At 32.5% G+C, this 21356-nt stretch overlaps 9 protein-coding genes across 9 annotated transcripts; 5 read left to right on the top strand and 4 right to left on the bottom strand.

The window, feature by feature from the left end:
- Nucleotides 1-465: 465 nt before the first annotated feature.
- NAEGRDRAFT_74839 (uncharacterized protein) lies at nt 466-2011 on the top strand (the record flags this gene model as incomplete). Its single annotated transcript, XM_002670164.1, has 3 exons — nt 466-583; nt 765-1307; nt 1656-2011. The coding sequence occupies 3 exons, from the start codon at nt 466-468 to the stop codon at nt 2009-2011; spliced, it is 1017 nt and encodes a 338-aa protein (XP_002670210.1).
- A 186-nt stretch (nt 2012-2197) lies between these two features.
- NAEGRDRAFT_53713 (uncharacterized protein) lies at nt 2198-3732 on the top strand (the record flags this gene model as incomplete). Its single annotated transcript, XM_002670163.1, has 2 exons — nt 2198-3621; nt 3729-3732. The coding sequence occupies 2 exons, from the start codon at nt 2198-2200 to the stop codon at nt 3730-3732; spliced, it is 1428 nt and encodes a 475-aa protein (XP_002670209.1).
- A 195-nt stretch (nt 3733-3927) lies between these two features.
- NAEGRDRAFT_74838 (fragmin60) lies at nt 3928-5698 on the bottom strand (the record flags this gene model as incomplete). The annotated part of the gene is made up of 4 exons (XM_002670120.1): nt 3928-4844; nt 4893-5373; nt 5414-5500; nt 5546-5698. The coding sequence occupies 4 exons, from the start codon at nt 5696-5698 to the stop codon at nt 3928-3930; spliced, it is 1638 nt and encodes a 545-aa protein (XP_002670166.1).
- Nucleotides 5699-6316: 618 nt separating this feature from the next.
- On the top strand, nt 6317-7075 carry NAEGRDRAFT_74837 (leucine-rich repeat protein; the record flags this gene model as incomplete). Its single annotated transcript, XM_002670162.1, has 1 exon — nt 6317-7075. One exon carries the CDS (start codon nt 6317-6319, stop codon nt 7073-7075), a length of 759 nt encoding a protein of 252 aa, XP_002670208.1.
- A 166-nt stretch (nt 7076-7241) lies between these two features.
- Nucleotides 7242-8186, bottom strand: NAEGRDRAFT_74836 (uncharacterized protein; the record flags this gene model as incomplete). The annotated part of the gene is made up of 1 exon (XM_002670119.1): nt 7242-8186. One exon carries the CDS (start codon nt 8184-8186, stop codon nt 7242-7244), a length of 945 nt encoding a protein of 314 aa, XP_002670165.1.
- A 446-nt stretch (nt 8187-8632) lies between these two features.
- NAEGRDRAFT_74835 (uncharacterized protein) lies at nt 8633-10663 on the bottom strand (the record flags this gene model as incomplete). Its single annotated transcript, XM_002670118.1, has 1 exon — nt 8633-10663. One exon carries the CDS (start codon nt 10661-10663, stop codon nt 8633-8635), a length of 2031 nt encoding a protein of 676 aa, XP_002670164.1.
- A 1170-nt stretch (nt 10664-11833) lies between these two features.
- NAEGRDRAFT_53709 (uncharacterized protein) lies at nt 11834-12880 on the top strand (the record flags this gene model as incomplete). Its single annotated transcript, XM_002670161.1, has 1 exon — nt 11834-12880. The coding sequence occupies one exon, from the start codon at nt 11834-11836 to the stop codon at nt 12878-12880; it is 1047 nt and encodes a 348-aa protein (XP_002670207.1).
- A 581-nt stretch (nt 12881-13461) lies between these two features.
- On the top strand, nt 13462-15531 carry NAEGRDRAFT_53708 (uncharacterized protein; the record flags this gene model as incomplete). The annotated part of the gene is made up of 1 exon (XM_002670160.1): nt 13462-15531. The coding sequence occupies one exon, from the start codon at nt 13462-13464 to the stop codon at nt 15529-15531; it is 2070 nt and encodes a 689-aa protein (XP_002670206.1).
- On the bottom strand, nt 15457-21210 carry NAEGRDRAFT_81922 (uncharacterized protein; the record flags this gene model as incomplete). Its single annotated transcript, XM_002670117.1, has 2 exons — nt 15457-20547; nt 20594-21210. The coding sequence occupies 2 exons, from the start codon at nt 21208-21210 to the stop codon at nt 15528-15530; spliced, it is 5637 nt and encodes a 1878-aa protein (XP_002670163.1). The 3' UTR covers nt 15457-15527.
- Between the last annotated feature and the right edge of the window lie 146 nt (nt 21211-21356).

The following is a 21356-nucleotide window of genomic DNA, read 5'->3' as shown; positions in this document are numbered from 1 at the left end:
TAGCGTCCTGTTGACATCGTGTATCTTCAAAAACTTGTGTGCGATTGATGTGTTGATAAATATCCAAGCAACACTTTATATCTTCGGAATGAGGTAAAATAGTAATCGTGCTATGTTTGTTGGTAACATCCGGAATTGGAGGTGGTGGTCATGAATTGTTGTTATCCTTCTTGTGGGGTTACATGATGAAAATTGAAAAATAATATTAAACTTAAAATTAGTTGGAAATAATAATAATACTCATGATGAACTGGAAGTAATTAATTTTGTTGAGATTTTTATTAATTTTTTTTTAAACGGTTAATAAGCGAGGTGATTTCTTGGCACTTTAGAAAACCGTTACATATATTTCAAATTTAAACAAATAACAATAATTGAACCATGTCTTTTCTTGTTTTATTCCACACCAAACTAGAAAACTAGTAAATACTGGATACTAATAACAACAACATTAAAAAAAATATCATGAAGAGATTAGAACAATCATCCGATTCTTCTATCCAACAAAAGAAGAGAAAAACATCATCACCAACAACAACAACACAACAACATCATGCTCCAGCACTGAATATCATCCTTCCATGTTTATTGGAGATTATCAAATATTTATCCTTTCAAGATTTATTCAATTTCATGATGGTTTCTTCATCGTGTCTAGAAACTTGTCAACAACAAGAAGAGGCTCTTGAGGAAGAGAGGGAAATTGACGATATTTGCCAAGATTGGAAGTATTCCATCACCTTTTGATATTTATCTTCGATCAGATGAGGCCAATGATATCCAATCGATTATTTCTAGAATTTGGCAGCCATTGGAATATCCACCAATTGTGGAACAATTACAGGAGAGAATTAAGGATCTCTATGTGGTCTGTATGAATGGAAATTGGATATTATTATATGTAGCTCAATTTGAGGAAAAGATAGAGTTATGGAGAGGCAAGTTTTGTAATCCTCAAACATTTGGTATGCAAGTGAAGAGTGATTACCAAGGAGAATGGACACTACCACACTCATTATCCAAGTTTTATTGTGTTCATGATGGATTTTCAAGAATGGTTGATCAATTCAATTTTGACTCTTTCAAGTACTGTTCTATTGCTTCAAGTTCTGAGCTAGAGGGTTTTGCCATTGACAAGGAAAAGGTGTATTTACTTTTGAAGATATTTTCAGATTCGTGTGGTCAGGGTGCATCCTATTGTAAATGTTTAGATCCTAATGTTTCTTTACCAAACGATCAAGTATTTGATCATTATGGTCAACTGCCAATTGCCTCAGATTTCCAACCATTTGTTTACTATTTGGATGGTTATTTAGAACAGGAACCTGATGAATACTAATTTACCTACTTTCTTATGCTAGTTATCAAGTATTGTAAGTCAATAATTTCGCCGCTTACAATGAAAACCAATCATCAATTAAGATTCCTAAAATAGATCTCAAAAACATCTTTAAAAAAAATGTCACAAAGTGCCACTTCCAACACTTTTCAAGAGGATGATGATTTATTCAAGTCATTTCCTCTTGTTCTCGTCCGATATGGACGAACTGCTTGCTGAGGTACGAATATCAAAAATTCATTAATTTGTTTAAATATTTAAACATGTGATTATTTAATATATATATATATTAATATTATATAATTAATGTGAATAGGTGGGCCACCGGTGTACAAAACTAACAAACTTGAAGGATTTGTACGTCGGTGCAAGGATGCTCATCCCGAGTATCACATTCAATATGTAAAAATTGATAGAGGTGGAGCTTTGGAAATTTACATCATTCCCGAAGGTCAAATGAATGAAATTCCATCATGGATGAGGGATACTGTTCATTCGTCATCTTCTTCATCATACAAGGCAATGGATAAATACAAAGCCTATGAAGGATACTTGTTTGAATTTTATGCTTCAGGAGAAAGTCAATCAGAGAAGAAAACAAGAATGAAAATGGATAGCATTATGAATGCTGCTACTTTAACTGTTGTTTCTTCTGAAATTGAGAAGAAATAGTTGAATTTATTTGAGTGTGGATTTTGGAAATTATTGGATGAATATTGCGTGACAGATATTTGGAAGAAAACAAAATCCTTTTTGAAAAGGAAAATTCCAACATCTTGAAAAGATATTATCAACCAATAATAACCAGATCAATAATCAAGACATTGTTTAATTCCAATAAAAAATTAAAATTAAAAAATGGACGAAACCATCTTGTTTCTGGACATGAGTTTCAGATCCAAGTTACTGCTGGGAAAATACACTCGGCAAACAAGTGCCTTCACTAAATATTGTCGGAAACGGGAAGAAATATTGAGTGGAAAATATTCGAATATTTATCTGATTCCAGTGGAGTTTCTGAGGGATTGTCATGTCTTGATGAAATATCCTCCTCTGTTAAAACATTTATTGTTAAAAGAAGGTGCCGATGAAGAGTTTGTTTTCTTTTTTTTGAGAGGAAAGAGTGATCATGAATTTGATTATTTATTCTCGAGTTTGGACGAAACTTGGAAATGTAAAATTTCATTTATTGAGCGAGCGATTCAAGAAAATTATCAAACTTTTCGATTTTTACAACGAGAAAAACAAGAGGAGAAGGAATATATACCCAAAGATTTAAAATTGAATCGGTTGGTAGAGTTGAATCCAGAAATTATTCGATACTTGATAAAAATTGATGGATTTGACATTGAATTGCTTAAGAAAGCTTGTAAAAAGAATATTTCACTATTAAGGTTTATTCCTTGTGATAGAGATTTTCATATTTCTGTAATTGAGCATAATCCCCAAGCTCTGAAATATTCGAAAGATTTATTTAGGAATGATGAAGAGATTGTTTTGAGAGCCATTACAAAAGATAAGACAACACTACAGTATGCAAGTGATTCAATAATTGAAAGAGTTCTTGTTAGAAAAGAACTCTTAAAATATTCTGTGGAAGATATTAAGAGTTTAGTTTTGAGTGGTGTGAAAACGAAACCTTCCTTATTTAAATATTTACCTGATTCGGTAAAAATAGATCAAGAATTTGTTTTGAAATTGTTACCTAATGTAAGGGTATTCATACCACAATCTTTGAAGCAAAGTAGAGAGTTTCGAATGGAATGGGTTAAATATGATGCAAAAGCATTCGAAACTTGCAAAGATTTGGAGTTACGATCGGAAAGACAATTTTTATTGAATTCTTTAACAACTTACAGACATACCCTTAGAGATGCACCACCAATTCTCAAAGACGACAAGGAATTTGTTTTGGAATGTCTGAAATTTCCCTCGAATAGATTATCCGAAACTTCTGAAAGATTAAGGGATGACGAACAGGTCGTTTCGTGTGCCTTAATGCAACAGTCATCAATTAATTTTGAGTATGCTTCCGATAGATTAAGAGACGACAAGGAATTCGTTATGAAAAATATTGAACTTTTTCCAGGAATGTTTTCTCACATTAGTGAAAGACTAAAAAAGGATAAGGAGATAATTGTAAAATATGCAAGCACTGGAAAGTTGAAATCTTTGGAAAATGAATTTATGGAGGATGAAGGGTTTGTTCTTGATATTGTGGAGAAAAATCCTCAATTAGTACTTTCGTTCATTCCTCCAATCGATTCACTTTTTATTCGAAAGTGTGTGGAACGAAATGGTCATTGTCTGTACTATTGGGAATCTGGAAAATCAACAATCAAGGAAGATTTATCAGAAGTGGCAGCTCTTTCCTCTGGTTATCTTTCAGATAGACATGCCAACAAGGGGAAACAAAATGTCGCATGGCAAGATAGAGGAATTGTAAATATTTGGATTCAGAGAAGATTTGAGTTAGAATATGATGGATTATATATTTCATCTTCTTCTCCAATGTTTGTAAATGGAAATTTTGTGAGAAAAGTATTCGCCTCCTTGTAAATATTCTTTTTTATAAATCTATAACAGGTTTAAATATTGAAAACTTCTAGGAAAGTTGATGTTTCGTTTCCTTCACTTACTCTACTAATTTGAGTTCTCAAAGATTTTCCATTATTTCTCAAATAGGTCACAGCAAAGTCATTGGCATATTTTCTTTCATTTTGACTCGAGCCCTTTCCAATCCATGTGAAAACCTTATATCCTGCATCGACAATGAAGGCATCCTGACTCTTCAAATCAGAAAATATGAAATTTCCTTGCATTTTAGTGAATTCCATCTTGCCACTGCTGTCGCTCAATTTATAAACGACAGGTTTGGAGAGTTTGGCTGATTGCTTTTCTTCATCGTTTCCACCTTCAAGAGCTGTCTTGATATCCTTTTCATCACCCTTGAGTAATGAATATAGGAATGTCAATTCAGAAGTATTGGAACTGGCCTTATCCTTTGCAATAATGAGCACTGGTTTCTCTCCTCTTTCAGATTGAATCGATTGGGCCAATTGATTAACCTTGAATCTTTCCATATTCGAGCAAGAACTTCCTTCCCATAGCAATAATTTTAATCCAGCATCCAATAAGAAACAATCACCTTGATTGAGTGAGGAAAATAAGAGAGGAACTTCAGTGACCTTAATGTTTTTCTTTCCCTTAACTTGTAAGAGACGTGGTTCATATTCTTCTGGTTTCACATTACGGAATCCAGTTTCCATACCTCCAGACAAGATACGAATGCCCTTTGGGAATAAGGCCAAGAATTCATCACTCTCATTTCCTTGAACTTCTCTGAACTCAACTGGAGATCCACCCAATAAATCATCCAATTCAACAGTTTTATAGGCAGCAACACCCATCTCATCAATACTAGTATTTAATCCTAACCAAAAGTGAATATTCCAATAGAGTGCATTTTCCTTCTTGTATGTATGAAGAATAATATAACTATCACCTATAAATTTTCAATTATCAGAATCTCCTCAAACTATTCGAAACATACCATCATAAAATTGACCATAGGTTTCTTTTGGAACTGGAACAACTTTGAATTTTTCAATTCTCCAAATCTCCAAACCAGGTGATAGACCAACCTTATTTCCACACTTGAACCAAGCATCTTCCTTCTTAGCTGCCTCAATTCGTTGTTGAATATCCTCTCTGGATCCAATGAATTGAATATTACTGTCCTCAAATTTAGCTTGAATTGCTTCAATTTTCTTCTCCATGATCACTTGATAATGATTGGCAATGATTGGTTTGTTGGCATTTGCAATTTGATTGAAATTTTGACAAGTAATTGAGAAATCAAGTGTGCTATTCTTTTTTTGACATTCTGTTCCAGGTAATGAAACAATCTTTTCTAATGGGAGACCTTCACTTTTGAATTCTTTGAATGAGAGAGTGAATTCTGAGATTAAATCATTCTTGGTGAGTAAATCCTTGTCAAAAACTTGAACTTTTAGAACTAATTGATCAAAACTCTGTACTGAATTAATATACGAAACATTTGACGAAACTTACTGTCAATTTATCACCATTTGGAATACCCAATAACATTCTATCACTCCAAACTGGATTTAAATTAGCCTCCACAACTGTTGATTTTACCTAATTGTCAAACGTCATCACACAAGGAATCTAATTAAAACCTACACTTTCGTTTCCAATAGAAAAGACAACGAAACCATCACTCTTTCCACCAATATCCATGGCTGGTAAATTCTTTGCACACCTAAGATGAATCTCCAAGTGTGGAAGCAGAGATTGATTGATGGACTTTTTCATCAGTGGCGAAACTAACTTCATCTTGGTGTATTTTTTTTGCTATTTGGAAACCACACATTGACAGTCGACATCTTTCTGTTTTCAGTTTAGCATCATGAACTTGGTTTGTAGCATGTTGTCTTTTACAATATGTACAGTCAGGGTTCTTAATAATTGTTAATATGATTTTACAATAGTTTACAATATTTTACAATGTTCCACAAAGTTTGCGCGCGAAAAACTCAAAAAAAATGAGCCAACTAGAAAGACAAGAAAACGATGACCAATTAATTAATACGGCTGCAGATCACCAGTAATACTTTGAAAGAGGCACCAAATCAGAAAAATCTTGTGCAAAAATTGCAAAAACTCCAACGACAAGTATTTTCCAATGATGTTATATTTTCGGATGATGTTTGTTTTGAAATCATTTCCATGATTGATGATTCGTGTTTTATTTTGCAAAATTGTTCTCTAATTTCAAAACAATTCTTTCATGTGATCAAGGAACGAGCAAAACTTGTCATTCAATTTAAAAAGAATCTTACAGAAAAAAGAATTGAATTATGCATGAAAAGTCAATTCGTGAATAGTATTGTCAATGTTAAATTTTCTTGTTGGTTGCTTCAACCCATAGAAAAACTCAAATTTATAAGTGAAATGAAACAATTAACATTACTTGATATTTATTGTAATCAAGTTGGTGTAGAGGGAGCTAAATCAATTAGTGAAATGAAGCAATTAACATCACTTAATATTTCTAACAATGAAATTGGTGATAAAGGAGCCAATTTCATAAGTGGAATGAAACAATTAACATCACTTAATATTGGTAGCAACAAATTTGGTAACGAAGGAGCCAAATCAATAAGTGAAATGAAACAATTAACAGTACTTTATATTGGTCTAAATCAAATTGGTGATGAAGGAGTCAAATTCATAAGTGAAATGAAGCGATTAACATCAGTTGATATATGCTATAATGGAATTGGTGTAAAAGGAGCTAATTCAATAAGTGAAATGAAACAATTAACATCACTTGATATTTGTCTAAATCAAATTGGTGATGAAGGAGCCAAATCAATAAGTGAACTGGAACAATTAACATTACTCTATATTTCTGCGAATCAAATCGGTGATGAAGGAGCCAAATCAATAAGTGAACTTAAACAATTAACATCACTTGCTATTTCTGCGAATCAAATTGGTGTAAAAGGAGCTGAATCAATAAGTGAACTTAAACAATTAACATCACTTGCTGCTTCTGCAAATCAAATTGGTGCTGAAGGAGTCAAATTCATAAGTGAAATGAAACAATTGACATCACTTGATATTGGTAACAATAGAATTGGTGCTGAAGGAGTCACATTATTAACATCACTAACCTCTTTAAAATTTCTTGTTTGCATTGATGTTTGAGAGAATGCTGCCACTCTGGAGATACCATTCGAAGAGTATATCCTATCAGATGAATATTTTTCAATTCCACATTATCCTAGTGTATCCATTAATCAAGATTATTCGAAAGTGGAATGAATCAGTTCACAAGTTTCAATAATATTATTGATTTTTGGAAATGAATAAACTATGATTCGGATAACAATTCTAGTTCATCAACACCATAGTCCCAATCACTTCCATGATTAACGATGGCTCCTAACAATTTTGGACCTTCTTCCACTTGATAATTTTGATAATCTCTCTCAATATCAATAATGCCACCTACATGAACATAATATTCATATGCTTCATATAGAGATTTCTTCATTTTCTTTGAATTCTTTAGTATTGCCTTTGCAGAAACAGTGGTCAAAAAGTAAGAATTGTTATTTTCTGCACTCAACATGACAAATAATAATTCCAAATTTTGCATAAATTCATATTCCATAATTTTCTCAAATGATTCATCTCCAAGTTGGCCCATTCGCAAATCCAATGATTGAAGATTAGGAAGTGTCTGACATCCTCTCTCAGCAATTAGTTTAATACAATCACTGTCCATATAAGATTGATACAATTTTAAAATCCTCAAATTTTTCAAGCATTTAGAGTTGGCAATTGCAAGTACTCCATCTAAATTATGAATAGATGAATTGCTGTATACAAAGCACAAGTAGCTCAAGTCCAAGATTTGTAAATTTGATAGAATCTCACAATTAAGAAGATGTTTAAGCAAATTTCCAGAGATTTGACTTTCTGCAAGGACCAGCTTTTCTAGCTCTGGTTTGAATCCACAGGGAACAATTTCAACGTCTTTGATTAATGGCACTTTTTTCTCTTTCACTATTAATGCAAGCAAGTTTAGTGATTTCAATTTTTTCCAATTAGTATTTGCAAACATTGCAAGTATTGGTTCACAACTATCGGCAGAACTATATTGAATGTTCAATCTAGTCAAATGTTTCAATTGAATCAATTTATCTATGCCTTCCATATCTAAATTTGTTTCGTACAGGTCAAGATCAGTCAAATTAGAGAGATTAGAATTAAAGATCTTTAAATCTTGCAGACCAATAATTAATCGTTTCATTCTGGAGCAATGTGGATGTGAAAATATTTGCATCTTCTCCTCATTCATCTCTCCTAATAAATATCAATCAATTAAATCAATTATACATGTCCTGCATAAATATATTAAAATTTATGTGATTACTTACCCCAATGATGCGAACAACAAATAATTGATGCAATATTTGTAAATTCATTTTGATGGGTAAGATGTTCACAGAGAGCCAATGTATCCAAATCATAATCGGGAGGAGATGAATGAAAATAGAGAGGAACCTTTGTAGATAATTGATACCACTCTTTACACACCAATCTTATTTGTATTAATATTTCCGATCCAAAGAAAAACTCAAATACACTAATCATTAAATCATCTTGCTGATTCAGCAAGCTTAAAGCAACTTTTTGATCACAAGATGATGGATCAAATGATAGGACGGTTGGGCTTGTTTCTTCTTCATTCATTTTTTAAATAATTGCTGCCTTATTTTGTAAATTGTAAACTGATTCCCATTTGGCAAATTGTGGTGTTAATTGTAATCTTCCGTAGGTATCTTTCATATTTCCGATAATGTCCATATAGACTGCATCTTTCAATTGCTTTAGAGTGATATTAGATGATTTCTTAGATTCTGTAATACTCAATTGAGACATGTCTGATGTTGATAATTTCATAGAAGCTCTACCACTCAATAAATTCATTTCTGAACTTGATACTTCCATTTTGTCTACTTTGAATTCCATTGTATCAAACAATTCGTAAAACTTTCTCCTAGAAGAAAAGGAAATATTCACCTCATATTTGGAATAATTTCTCATAAAGTTTTCCTCAATGTGTTTCATAGTTTCCACTGTTACATATTCGGTTTTGATTTCGTGAATAATATCAAAGAACATGATATTCTCCAAACTAAACTCTTTCGATGCATATTCTTGGAATAGCTCAAAAAAGTCGCTGCTTTGAGAAAGATGTTTTTCCAAATCTGAATCATTCTCTGTTATCTTTCTATTTCTATATACGAATCTTCTTATCATTTCTGCTATAATTGCTGTTCCTCCACTTATCATTAGAGCCATTATTGTAACTAGAGTTCTAACAACTCCCACCAAATATAGCAATTCGAATAATTGGAAGACAATTGTGAGTAGAATGATAATAATGATAATACCAGTCAAAAACAAGTCAATTCTCACATAAAGAGGATCATCTGCAAATAAATAATAGAGTATTCCATTTTTGGAAATCTTTTTTCTGTTCAAAATTGCATCAACAACACTAGCAGCCAACGCAAATGCACTTCCAATGACCACATAACTTGCATTTGTCACATTTTGAGAAATATAAATAATGTTAGTCTCAAAGCTCAATGTTGCAAATACAGGAACCATGAAAATGATTGTTAAGAGAGCTGACATTATGAGTGTGAAACCAATTCCAAATGATGTAGAGGTTAAATATTTGTGAACTTTGTAAAATTTAGAATCTGATACAATTTTGTAAAGGTTTCTCAAATAATAGAATCGAATAACTGTTATCATGTAAAGGAAAATCATGATAATTCCAAAGAATACAGAAATCAACAAATATTTCGGTTCACAATTGTAAACCAGAACCAATAGAGAATCCACTGATAGAGCCTCAAATAGTAAATTACAAATAGGCAACAGGTAAGGTACTACCAATCTTCTTTGAAGATAAGGTTTCGAATAACTCTTTGTAGCAAATAATAAAATAAAATACACCAATGTAAGCACAGCTATTGGAATAATCCACAAATCAGTCAATGTTTCTCTCGGATCTCCAAAAGATCCAAAATTACAATAATAGCAATCAGAAGAAAGTAAACTTTGTGAAATTTCAATACTATTTGTTAAATTTTGTAAATTATTTCGATTCACAAATCTCTGAAATAAATATTCATATAATGATCTATCATAATTCAACTCCTTCACACCAGCCACATTTTTCATCCATTCCAAATCAAAATTGGTGAAATTTGAAATTCCACGAGTGAGTGAAATTCTCAGTGCATCAAATTTTTGAGGATTGCTCTTGCAACCACTTTTTTCATAATCCAATGTCAATGGGAGTATGCTCACTTCAAGAGAATTCAAATCACTTTCCGAATATTGACTAATTTCACTACTAGTTGAAACATTTCTTCCAATAATTACCTTATTTGGGAATAAAGGTATTGGAATGAAATCTCTCGAATTGATATATCGAGTAGATTCTTGAGTATTCACTCTATCTCGGTAGCATCTAACTTGTTCTGCAAAGCTGCTTTCACTTGTAATGATTCCACTTAATATTTCGAATGGATTTCTAGTTCTGCAAATTAGTGGAGCAAATGAAATGAAAGAAATCGAATAGGATGAGATGTTTTGATAGTAAAAGTATGTTTCCACTAATTGAGTTAAACTTCTTTCCATTCCGAATTGTAGAGGTGCTGAATTTCTAATAGTTCTATCTGTTGTATTCATATACGAAAGTAACATTTCCAGATTAGTTATATTTAAAGATTTGCTAATGAATACATAGTTATATTCCGCAACTCCATAAATTACATTCCCTTCCTTTAAATTCTCTATTGGAATAACTTGAAAATTATTAGAAATGCTTTGGACTTTCGTCTCAAAATTTTGAAGAGCCACCACCGAATAAACATGATGATACAAAAGAATGATGGAAAGCATTATGAAATAACAGCATCCCATTCGCAATTGTGATGACATTATTGATGAACGATGGTGTCAGGTCTTTTTTTTTGAAGTTTGAATGTCACGTGTCCAAATGAGATATCTGCCTTCTCGGATATCCACATTGACATTCTTAGTATGCTATTTCCCTTCCAATTTCTCTTGCTTTCCTATTCATTCTTCTCATTTACAATGAAATTAATTCACACATTAATAATATTTACATTATTCAATAGAAATTTGCAATTTCATCAAAGATGTTATCCAAATTTCCATAAAAATGCTCAAAAACCATCACTTTAATCAAATTCTCTAATCCATTATATTATGGTAACACTACTTAATGTCATCTCTACGTTGTTGTTATCTTCATCACGGAGAGGAGTAATAAAAATTTAAGAAAAAACAATAAAAACAATTTATTGGATTTTTGAAACAAAAAAAATACAAACACCATCATCTTCTCGGCGGCGTCGTAAGAAAACCTCGGAGCAGTGCTGTTTTTTTCAGAGAGAATATATTCGTCGTCATCATCATCATCATTTAATTGTTGTGTTAATAGTGCAATAAACAGTTATAATACAAATGGAGGAATCAAAAAAACAAGCTGCTGAAGAATTTAAAGCTAAAGGAAATCAATTTTTCAAAGAGAAAAAGTATGAGGAGAGTATTGATTATTATACAAAGGCTATAGAACTTTATGAAGATGCTGTTTTCTATTGTAATCGTGCTCTTTCCAATACTCACTTGGAAAATTACGGAGCAGCTCTTGATGATGCTGCAAAGGCTATCAGCCTTGATCCACAAAACACAAAGGCTTACTATAGACGCGGAATGGCCCATATTGGTTTATCCAAATTGGAAGATGCTTTAACAGATTTTAATGATGCTCTTAAACTTCATCCTAATGATAAATTAATTAAAGAAAGAGTTGCTCAATGTAAAAAGGAGTTGAAACATCAGAAATTTATGGAAGCTATTGGTGGTACAAAAACTCATATTTCCGAAGAAATTAACTATAACGTAATTGATGTTGAAGAATCATATGATGGTGTAAGATTAGGTGAAGTTATTACAAAGGAATTTGTTGAAGATATGGTTGAAAGATTTAAGAATCAAAAGAAAATTCACATCAAGTATGCTATGGAAATTCTTGTCATGGCTAGCAAATTATTGAAGAATGAAAAATCACTCTTCCGTATTAATGTTCCAGAAGATAGACATATTACAGTTTGTGGTGATACTCATGGTCAATATTATGATCTTTTAAAGATTTTCGAATTGAATGGAAGACCATCAAAGGAAAATCCATTTTTATTCAATGGTGATTTTGTTGATAGAGGTTCATTCTCATGTGAAGTTATTTTCACTTTATTGGCATACAAGTTACATGATCCTGAATGCATGTATTTGACTAGAGGTAATCACGAAAGTCGTCATCTTAACCAAATTTATGGATTTGAAGCTGAAACTGTCAAGAAGTACAATGGTGAAGTTTATGAACTCTTCCAAGAAGTTTTCAATTATCTTCCATTGGCTTGTGTTATTAATAGTAAGGTACTTGTTTTACACGGTGGTATAGGATTTAAGGAACCAGGTGTTACACTTCAAGATATTGAAAATATTGATAGAATGAGAGATATTCCAGAAGATGGTTTAATGTGCGACATTCTTTGGTCTGATCCACAAAAACTCAATGGGCTCGGACTCAATAAGAGAGGTGTTTCAAGAGTATTTGGTCCTGATGTCACAAAGAAATTTTTGGATGACAATGGTCTCGAATTATTGATTAGATCTCACGAAGTCAAGATGGCAGGTTATGAAGTTGAAGCAAACAATAGACTGATAACTATCTTCTCTGCACCAAATTATTGTGACTCTGTTGGTAACAAGGGTGCTTTCATTAGATTCAATGGTTCAGATATGAAACCAAACTTTACTCAATTTACACATGCTCCTCATCCACCACTTGGTCCAATGCATTACGTTTCCAGTCTGTACAACCAATTAATGTAATTAAACATTACAAATTTCCATTTCTATTCTGAAGAATTGTATTTAAAATGTTTGCTTGTTCGTGAAGGAATGGAAGTGTTGATTCTAAATGTTGTGTTGATAGTTCCATTGGATTATTGTGTCCTTTCATTTCTATAATTCCCATACTTCCATGATAGTTATTATTATTAGTATTAACTCGAGTGTTGTGTTGATGATTATTATGTTGTCTTGTTCTATTATTTACATTGTTTTGATGATTATCAATTGATAATGATTTAATGATATTAGGCTTTCGGAAAGGCTTGGCAGCACACTCAACAAACGGCTGAACATCAGTATTATTGCTGTTCATGATCATCTTTCCCGATAACAATGAATCAACAGTTGAAGATGAAGTTGTTGTAGTAGCCTGTGCCACTTGAGAAGTATGAGCATTCATAACAAACTGAGCCACCGAGGACAATAAAAACGTTAAAAAACCACTACTACTTGTCATTGCTTTTAATATAAAATTGAAGAATAAAAAGTCGGTAACAATTTTTCTTCATCAAATAATTTCTTCCGTCATCACGAATTTTAATTTTAATTTTAAAAAAAAAATGCCAAGAAAAAAGAAATCAGTATTAGAGGAGGAAGAAGAGGAAGACGCATTTGGTGATAATGAAGATGTGGACGCAGAAGAGAGGGATAAATTCTATAGGGAGGTTAACGAATTTATGGAAAAGAGAGGTACTCCGATCCCTCACGATAACTTGCCACAACTTGGAGGTCGTCGATTGAATGTTTATAAATTATGGCTTCAGGTGTGGGGAAGAGGAGGCTATGAGGCTGTTTGTGAGAATAAACAATGGACTGAAGTGAGAGATTCCTATCAAGTACCTAAGACTTGTACCAGTGCATCATACAGTTTAAAGATGTACTATCAAAAGTGGTTGTACTCTTTTGAACAAGTGATGAAGTTAGGAAAGGCTGATCCGATTCAAAAACAAACACCACACGTACTTGAACAACAAAAACAACAAGCATCTGGAACAACCACTGTCAAGAAAATAGCTGCACCAAAAAAGAGACCTCCACCATCAACATCTTCAATGGCACCAAAATCTAGAAAGATTGAAAGAGAAGTTAGAAAGAAACCTTCAAATTCAATTTTAAATTTCCACTCATTACTTCAATCTAACCAGCATGCTTTAAATAATCGAAAGCAAGCTGAACATGATCATAGCGTTCTGACTATACAGTCTCTTGCTGGTGCTTTTGAGCATTATAGCGACGGGTTCTTTAATAGAGCAGATGTCACTGATGAAAATATACTGAAGGAAATAGAATATGCCAGAAGAATTGATTGTGGATTCAAATCTGAGGATCAAAATTTGAAGGAATGGGCTCTTTATCAAGTTCTTAGATTGTCTCAATTTGAAACATTCAGATGTCATCATATTCCTACTTTGGTTGATGTTTGTGAAGAATATTTATTGGACTACGCAACTCAAGTCGAAAAACAAAATGCTATGGAGGATGGAGATATCTTCAATTTAAAAAATCAAGAATATTTGGAATCTCAACACAAGGCCTTCATGGTTATAACCCTATTAAGAAATGCCTCTTTTCTCCCTGACAATCAACCTTCTATTGGAAAATCAAATTCTCTTATGGACATACTTGTATTCTTTTTGAGAAACAATATTAATGATATTTTACATATGGAATGGAGATTAAGATTAGTAGACATTATCATCAATGTATCAGAGTTTGTAGACTTTTCTGCAAATGATATTCTTGCAAGATTTATTTCTAATACATTGGACTCTAAGGAAAACGATTCCATGCTACTTTCTGCCAGTTGCTTGGAGACTTTAAATTATGTTTTAAAGGGCAAGAATAATTTATCTACTATTGAAAATGTTTTACAAAACAACCCTAAAATTATTGAAACTATTATTGGGTTTTTACAATCTCCAGCATTTATCAAGTCTGAAAACCAAATTGATTATGAAGAGGAAAAAGTTGAAGGCGAACCTGAAGACGAGGATGAAACTAATGAAAACAAGGAAGAAATTCAAACTGTTGAGAAACAAAAACAAAAATCACTTACTTCTAGGCTCACAGATATTGAACTTCTCTGTAGAATGAGTTCAATCAACTTTTTATCTAAATTAGTCGAGTTTACAAACAATACACAATTATTGGAAACTATTAGTGCTTGTAATGGATGTATAGATAAATTAATTACACTGATAGTTTGGAAATCAAACTTGTACAATAGAATAGAGCAATATCCTTATTTAATTTTACAACAAGTGAAAGAGAATGAAAAAGATAAGAATGTAGAAGGAGGTGAATTGAACATATTTATGAAACAATCAGAAAGTTTATTCGAAGATGCTGAAGATTATGATGAAAAGAATGATATTGAAGAAATATATGATGGCTATGATGGCTGTTTCTCAACGGAGACTCCAACTGATGATAGTAATATGGTGGACGAAAGCAAGAAGGGTTGCGATTCTCTCAAATTCCAAAAGAAGTGTGCCTCCATTTTACAATCACTTGCAAAGAAAGTTGGCACTCGTTTACCTCAATTCACAAGTGGAAATAGAGAATTTATGTATTTGATTTTATTAGGTCATCCAACAGTTTCGAAAATACTTTCTTCACTACAAATTTAAGCATAATAAACTGGTGAATATAAAAGTTGATTAACAGTGTAGAGCTCATCTTCTGTGAATTGTTTTTTGTGTTCTTCCCATTGTTCGTGGTGAGTCTTCATGAATTGAGTAAAAGTATTCTTAATAGTATCACTCAAGAATTGAATATCAACAGTTTCTTGTTCCGATTTTTGATAAGAACTGAATCTTGATAATTTCACAAGTACTTGTGGAACAAATGGTGGAATGCTGTATGGGAAAGCTTTAGCCAAAGCACTCAAACCAACAGAAACATAGTTTGCGTCCAACTTTTGAATTTGTTCAACGTTGCCTGACTTTTTAGTGGCAAAATGCTTTTGATGTTCGGCAGAGAAATGAGCATTGATAATTTCAACTCTATCATCGGATGCAATTTTGATGAAACCAGCCAATGTGTTGCATGCCATATCCTTAACTTCAACAGTCTTATCCTTGAGCAACAAGAGTAAATGGTTATAGAAATCATTCTCAGCTGAGGTTCCTAAAATAAAGAATTGATGTTTAAAGGCAAACTTTTGAAGGAAGAAACAAAGAACTAATCTGGCCTTTCTACTTGAGGTGTTGGCTTGATTGGTCATGAGCAACTTTTGAATAAACATTAAACTGTACAATAATTCCTTGACCATAAAGGCAGGAATTAAGAATGCACCAATTCTTGCAATAATTCCTGAAGCACTAATAGTAATGTCAGTATCATTTGAGCATGTGAAGCATTGCAAGAAAAGTGGGAGAATTGAATTAAAGTAAGGTAGGGTGACAGTAATTCCAAACATCATCGAAGTTCCAATGGATTCAATAATTGTCTTACAAAGTGATTTGAATGTCATTTCTTCTTGAGATGGTTTTGTCTTGTGTGATTGTTCGGCAGATTTTTCAGACAATTTTTGAGTATATTCTTGATAGAGTTTGCTGAATTCTGTTTGCAATTTTGGAATGAGTTTGTTTTGGATAAATTCTGATCTGTTCATATCTGTTTGTACAATATTGAAAATATTACTTGGAAGAGAAAGCAATCCATTCTCATCCATATTGAATTTAGTAGCATTGTTGGAGATTAATTCATTCAAGAATTGGGCAAATAGACTTTGTTGACCTCCACTGGATGGTGACTTTGGCAAATAGTTTTCATCTCTAACAGGATTCCAAGACTTCAAAAATACAAGAGATACATTTCTTGCAATAAGCTCTCTGATTTGTTGGTATGGATGTGAGAGATGGTTAAAAAGCTTTTCTTCAATGAAATTTTCCAAAAGTTTAACAAGTCTCCAATCAAGTTCGGCGAGGGTGAAGAATACCAACTGTAATACCTTCATTTGAACAGCAGCAAGACCATAATCCAAGTTAACTTTTCCAGTTAGGAAGTCTACCAATGGCTTGGTTCTTCTGCCGTCAGCATCAAACATGCAGAAATGGAAGGATGATCTCAAACCACTTTCAATACATTGAGGTGAACAAGAATCAATTACAGTTGAAATCTTTTCGAACAAGTAGTCTTGAGCTTGTTTTCTGTCATTAAATTTCCAATGTTTGCTTCCTCTGCAAACACCTGCAAATATTTCAGAAGCAAAACAAATCTTTGAAAATTCGTCAGCATTACCAGTGCCAGAAGCTGAAAGCAAATGTTCAAAATGTTTTTCAATAACCTTCAAACCTTCAATTCCCATAATTTGGAAGAAACCTTTGAACATTTGAGCGTGAGCTTTAGTGAATGCTCTATTGTTAGATTGTCCATTTGTATCATCTGAGAAGTATGAAAACACTTTGGAAAGATATTCTTCTTGGAACATGGTGTTACGAATCAGTTGTTGTAATTGCACAGTTTCATCTTTGAAAATTCTTTCCTTAGTGTAATCATAGGTGACCATACTCTTTGGCATAGCATTCCAGCCAATATAATACTTGTCAAGGAACAAGGTCTTTTCAAATTCTTCTTGGGTAGCAATATCTTGAATGGTAGCACTAGCTTTGTGATGTCTAGCAACCTTTTCGATTTGTGTTGAATCAGTAATTTCAATTCTAGGTTGAATAGGCTTATATTGAGTGAAAATAAAATCTAATGCCTTCATACACAGTAATCTGAGCGGTACATGATCACTGACAAGATTATTCATGAAACATTTGATTGCTTCAATAGGTAAAATAATTGACTTATCAGAACGAATCAATAAATTCAAGCATGAAATAGTAATCAATTGATAGTTCCAGAATAATGATTGTGATAGTTGGTATGATAAATTAACCAAGCTGTTCACTGTATCATTATAGTATTGCAATGTCTTTTGATTATTAATTGGTAACTCTTTGAATGCTGTGCTATATTGCATATAGAGTCCATACAATCTCTTCTGGATTGATGATTTGTCGACATGGTAACAATTACAGATCGATGGAAGGAGTTTAGAAATTAAAACCCAACTATCTGTTACTCTTCTAATAACTGAAGACTTTTCCAAAAGGAAAATGGAACCATTAATCATAGCATGTGTAGAATCCCTATTTGAAAGTGTTTCAATAATTGGTGTAACAAACTTTTCGAATGTAGAATTGTTAAACAACTTCAAAATTCCAATGAAAGATGTTTGTGCTCTTGATCTTACTTTGGCATATTCACAACTGGTAGAGAGAATTTTCAAGCTTTCCAAGGCATCCAAGTGAACTTGTGTACATGGAATAGTTCTTTGGAAAACTCTTGAAATGAATAACATTTGGCATCTATCCAAGATGAAACATCTTGGGAACAACTTCTTGACAGTACTCTTAAAGAAGTGAAGCTTCAAAAGTGACCAAATCTTTGCCATATTCACCATTTTAGTAAAGCTCAAACTTCTATAGGCAGCACAAATATGAATAGCCTTGGTTAACGCAATCAAGACTCTAACATCATTCTTCTTTGAGTCGTCACTGGTAACTGATTGATTTTGAACAAAGTCAGCCAATAATTTTTGTAATAATACAAGTATGTCGTTTCTGGTGAATTCCAACTTGTCATTCGGAATAACAATACAACCAGCATTGGTGTTTGAGAAATCTTTGACAATTTGTTTGGTATATTCTGGAAGTTGACCATCTCTAATTTCATCTAACATTAAAGAGGCACCCTTGAGAATATATTTAGCCTTCAACAAGGCATTGAGCAATTGATCTCTAGTAACCTGATTGGTTGTAGCATTCTTGATAGTGGTAAAGCACTCCCTTGAATAATCATTGAAAATAGTGGTTGCCTTTTCAAGTTCAGATTCATTCGGAACGTGCCATTGAGCATCAACATTCTTGGAATTGTAGAGCTGACCCCAATATTTAAAGTGGTTCTTTTGGAAATCTTCACTACGCCAAACATTTGGAGGTACACTTCTCTTTTCTAAAATGTAAACTGTTGTTAAACTTTGCAAAATATTCTTCAAAAGTTTGCCAGATGATTTAACAATGGATTTGGATTCAGAATTCCAAGTGAGCTTCAAGATTTGCAAAAGCTTATCGCAATGTTTGAATGTTTGATTATTTCCCTTAACAACTTTAGCTAACAAGTGAACATAGTAATCCATTTCATTATCATGTAAATCCTTCAATTCACCTTTTTGATTAGTGATTCTGGAAATAAGAGAGTTCATCATCAATCCAAATGGATCATAGGTATCATCTCCATTATTGAAATAATTAACGGAACAATTAGCAATTTCACCAATTTGCTTTACAGCAGCAGGTTTAAACTCGTCTTGTAAATAGGAAATTATCTTGTTGAGACATTGCTTGTGCAAGTTTGGAGACAATTGTTGGAAGAATAATACAATTGATTTAGACAAGTGATTGTAAACTTCCTTTTGTTCCTTACTTTCTTCCTTGTGTGTCGTCATTTCGCCCATAACATGCAAAACTCTTCTCACAAACTCTAAAGCAAAATCTTGATACAATTCAACTACGTATGGAGTTCCTTCAACAAATTGGTTGTTGGAAATAATAGGCATAATTGAGAATAGAGTGTTCAAGAAGGAAATTGTGAGAGAGGTTTTTTGGCTATCGTTTGTATCGATACCCAAAAGTGCCATATTCAACAAATCAGCCATATAATCTTTAACTTCTGGAATAGAATGGTACAATAATGGTATAATAATGGTATTTAACAGTTCCAAAGCAACTGAGATTTGGTGAACTTCAGTCAAAGTTTGCAAAGCATGGAAAACAATTTCAAACAATTCCTGTACAATACATGATGGTCTAATAAAACAAATATGTTTGATAGCTTGAATAGCATTCTTTGAAACCTTAACTGACTTGGAGAAGAGAGCCATTTTACATGAAGGGAAAACTATTCTAATTAATTCTTCAATAGTGTCGTCACTGACCACTAGATCTTTGCTACTTTCTTTAGTGTTCAAAGAAACATTACGGAATAGTTCTGAAATGAAAATACTCAATGGTCTAGACCATTCACCATTATTACTTGGGTAATAGTATTGGTCAATAGATTGGAATAATCTTCTTAAATAAGTTAAAGTTTCAGTAGGGAATGATAGTAATAAATATGAAATTAGTTGAGAGTTATATTGCATTAGCAAGTTCTTCAAATCGGACAATTTCCAGAAGATTGAACAATTATTATTTGGATAGCTATGATATGAATATCCACTGGCAGCTGTTAAAACTTGAATCATGCCAGCTGTTGAGTTTTGTGATCCTCCTTGCACATTTTTAGCAAGTTTAGAAGTTGCAACACCAGATGCAACACTGCTACTTGTAATATTAGACCCAATGTTTAAATCCATTGATCGTAACATTCTAGTAAATATTAAATCTAAATGAGGTTTGAAATCAATTTTACCATCTTGGTCTTTTACCAATCTGTACAATAAAGAAACAATATTTAAATCATAGAATGGTGAATTTGATCTCCAATCCCACATGGCCAATACTTGATTGAACCACTTGTCAATAACTTCAACAGAAGTATTGGAAGGCAAGAATAAGCATAAAAATGCTTGAGAAATAAAGAACTCTGAGTCACTAGTATTAAAGGTAAACTATTGGACATAAAATTTGATTTACATACCTGAAATAGAGTCTTGGGGTAAATTCATTCAAAACTTCCTCAGTAGTTTCACTTGCAAAATTATTTCTCAATTTACAAACAAGTTTGACAATAGACTTTCCGAAAGATCCTGATGGATTATAACTAATACATCTATTCTTGGTAAAATAAACACTTCTTAACATTTCGTATAATCTCTTCCAACAAGTGATTGGTTTTATATTTTGTTGTAATAATTTATGGTACTTGTTTTTCATCAAAATAATGATTAAATTAGCTAACTTTGCTTTTAATTCCAAATATAAATCTAATTGCTTGTTGATGAGAATATTAAGAGCAAGTTCAAATATGACTACTCTTTCAGAAACATTTAGTGGATACTTTGTATTAGTTATATATCTATGAAATAATTTGATAGATGAATTTAAAATAGTAAACCATTTAGGCTTGATCGTATTTTCATCTTTTTCATCCGAACTCAACAATAATCCATCAACTTTTTTAAAGCCTTCAATAATTTCATTCTTCCAATTAGAAATTTCCTCCTTGATACCGTCCCTAACAAAAGATGGAAGTTGAGAGTTGTATCCAAGCTCTACCTCCTGTCCTGTTGTTGCTATTGCTGTTGAAGTTTCCATCATTTTGAAGCAAGAGACGAGATTAAGTTGTTGTTGGTGATGAAAATTTTTTTAAATTTGATTTTTTAAATTTCTGTTGCTGTGGTTATTAATAATTTTTCAAACCCGAGCACAGAAAGAAGGAAGAATTGCGCATAATTGAGAGG

Source organism: Naegleria gruberi (assembly GCF_000004985.1).
Source record: "Naegleria gruberi genomic scaffold NAEGRscaffold_74, whole genome shotgun sequence".
Classification (NCBI taxonomy): domain Eukaryota; phylum Heterolobosea; class Eutetramitea; order Acrasida; family Naegleriidae; genus Naegleria; species Naegleria gruberi.
Note: the sequence above shows the minus strand (reverse complement) of the source record. Positions and strands in the feature narration are given on the sequence as shown.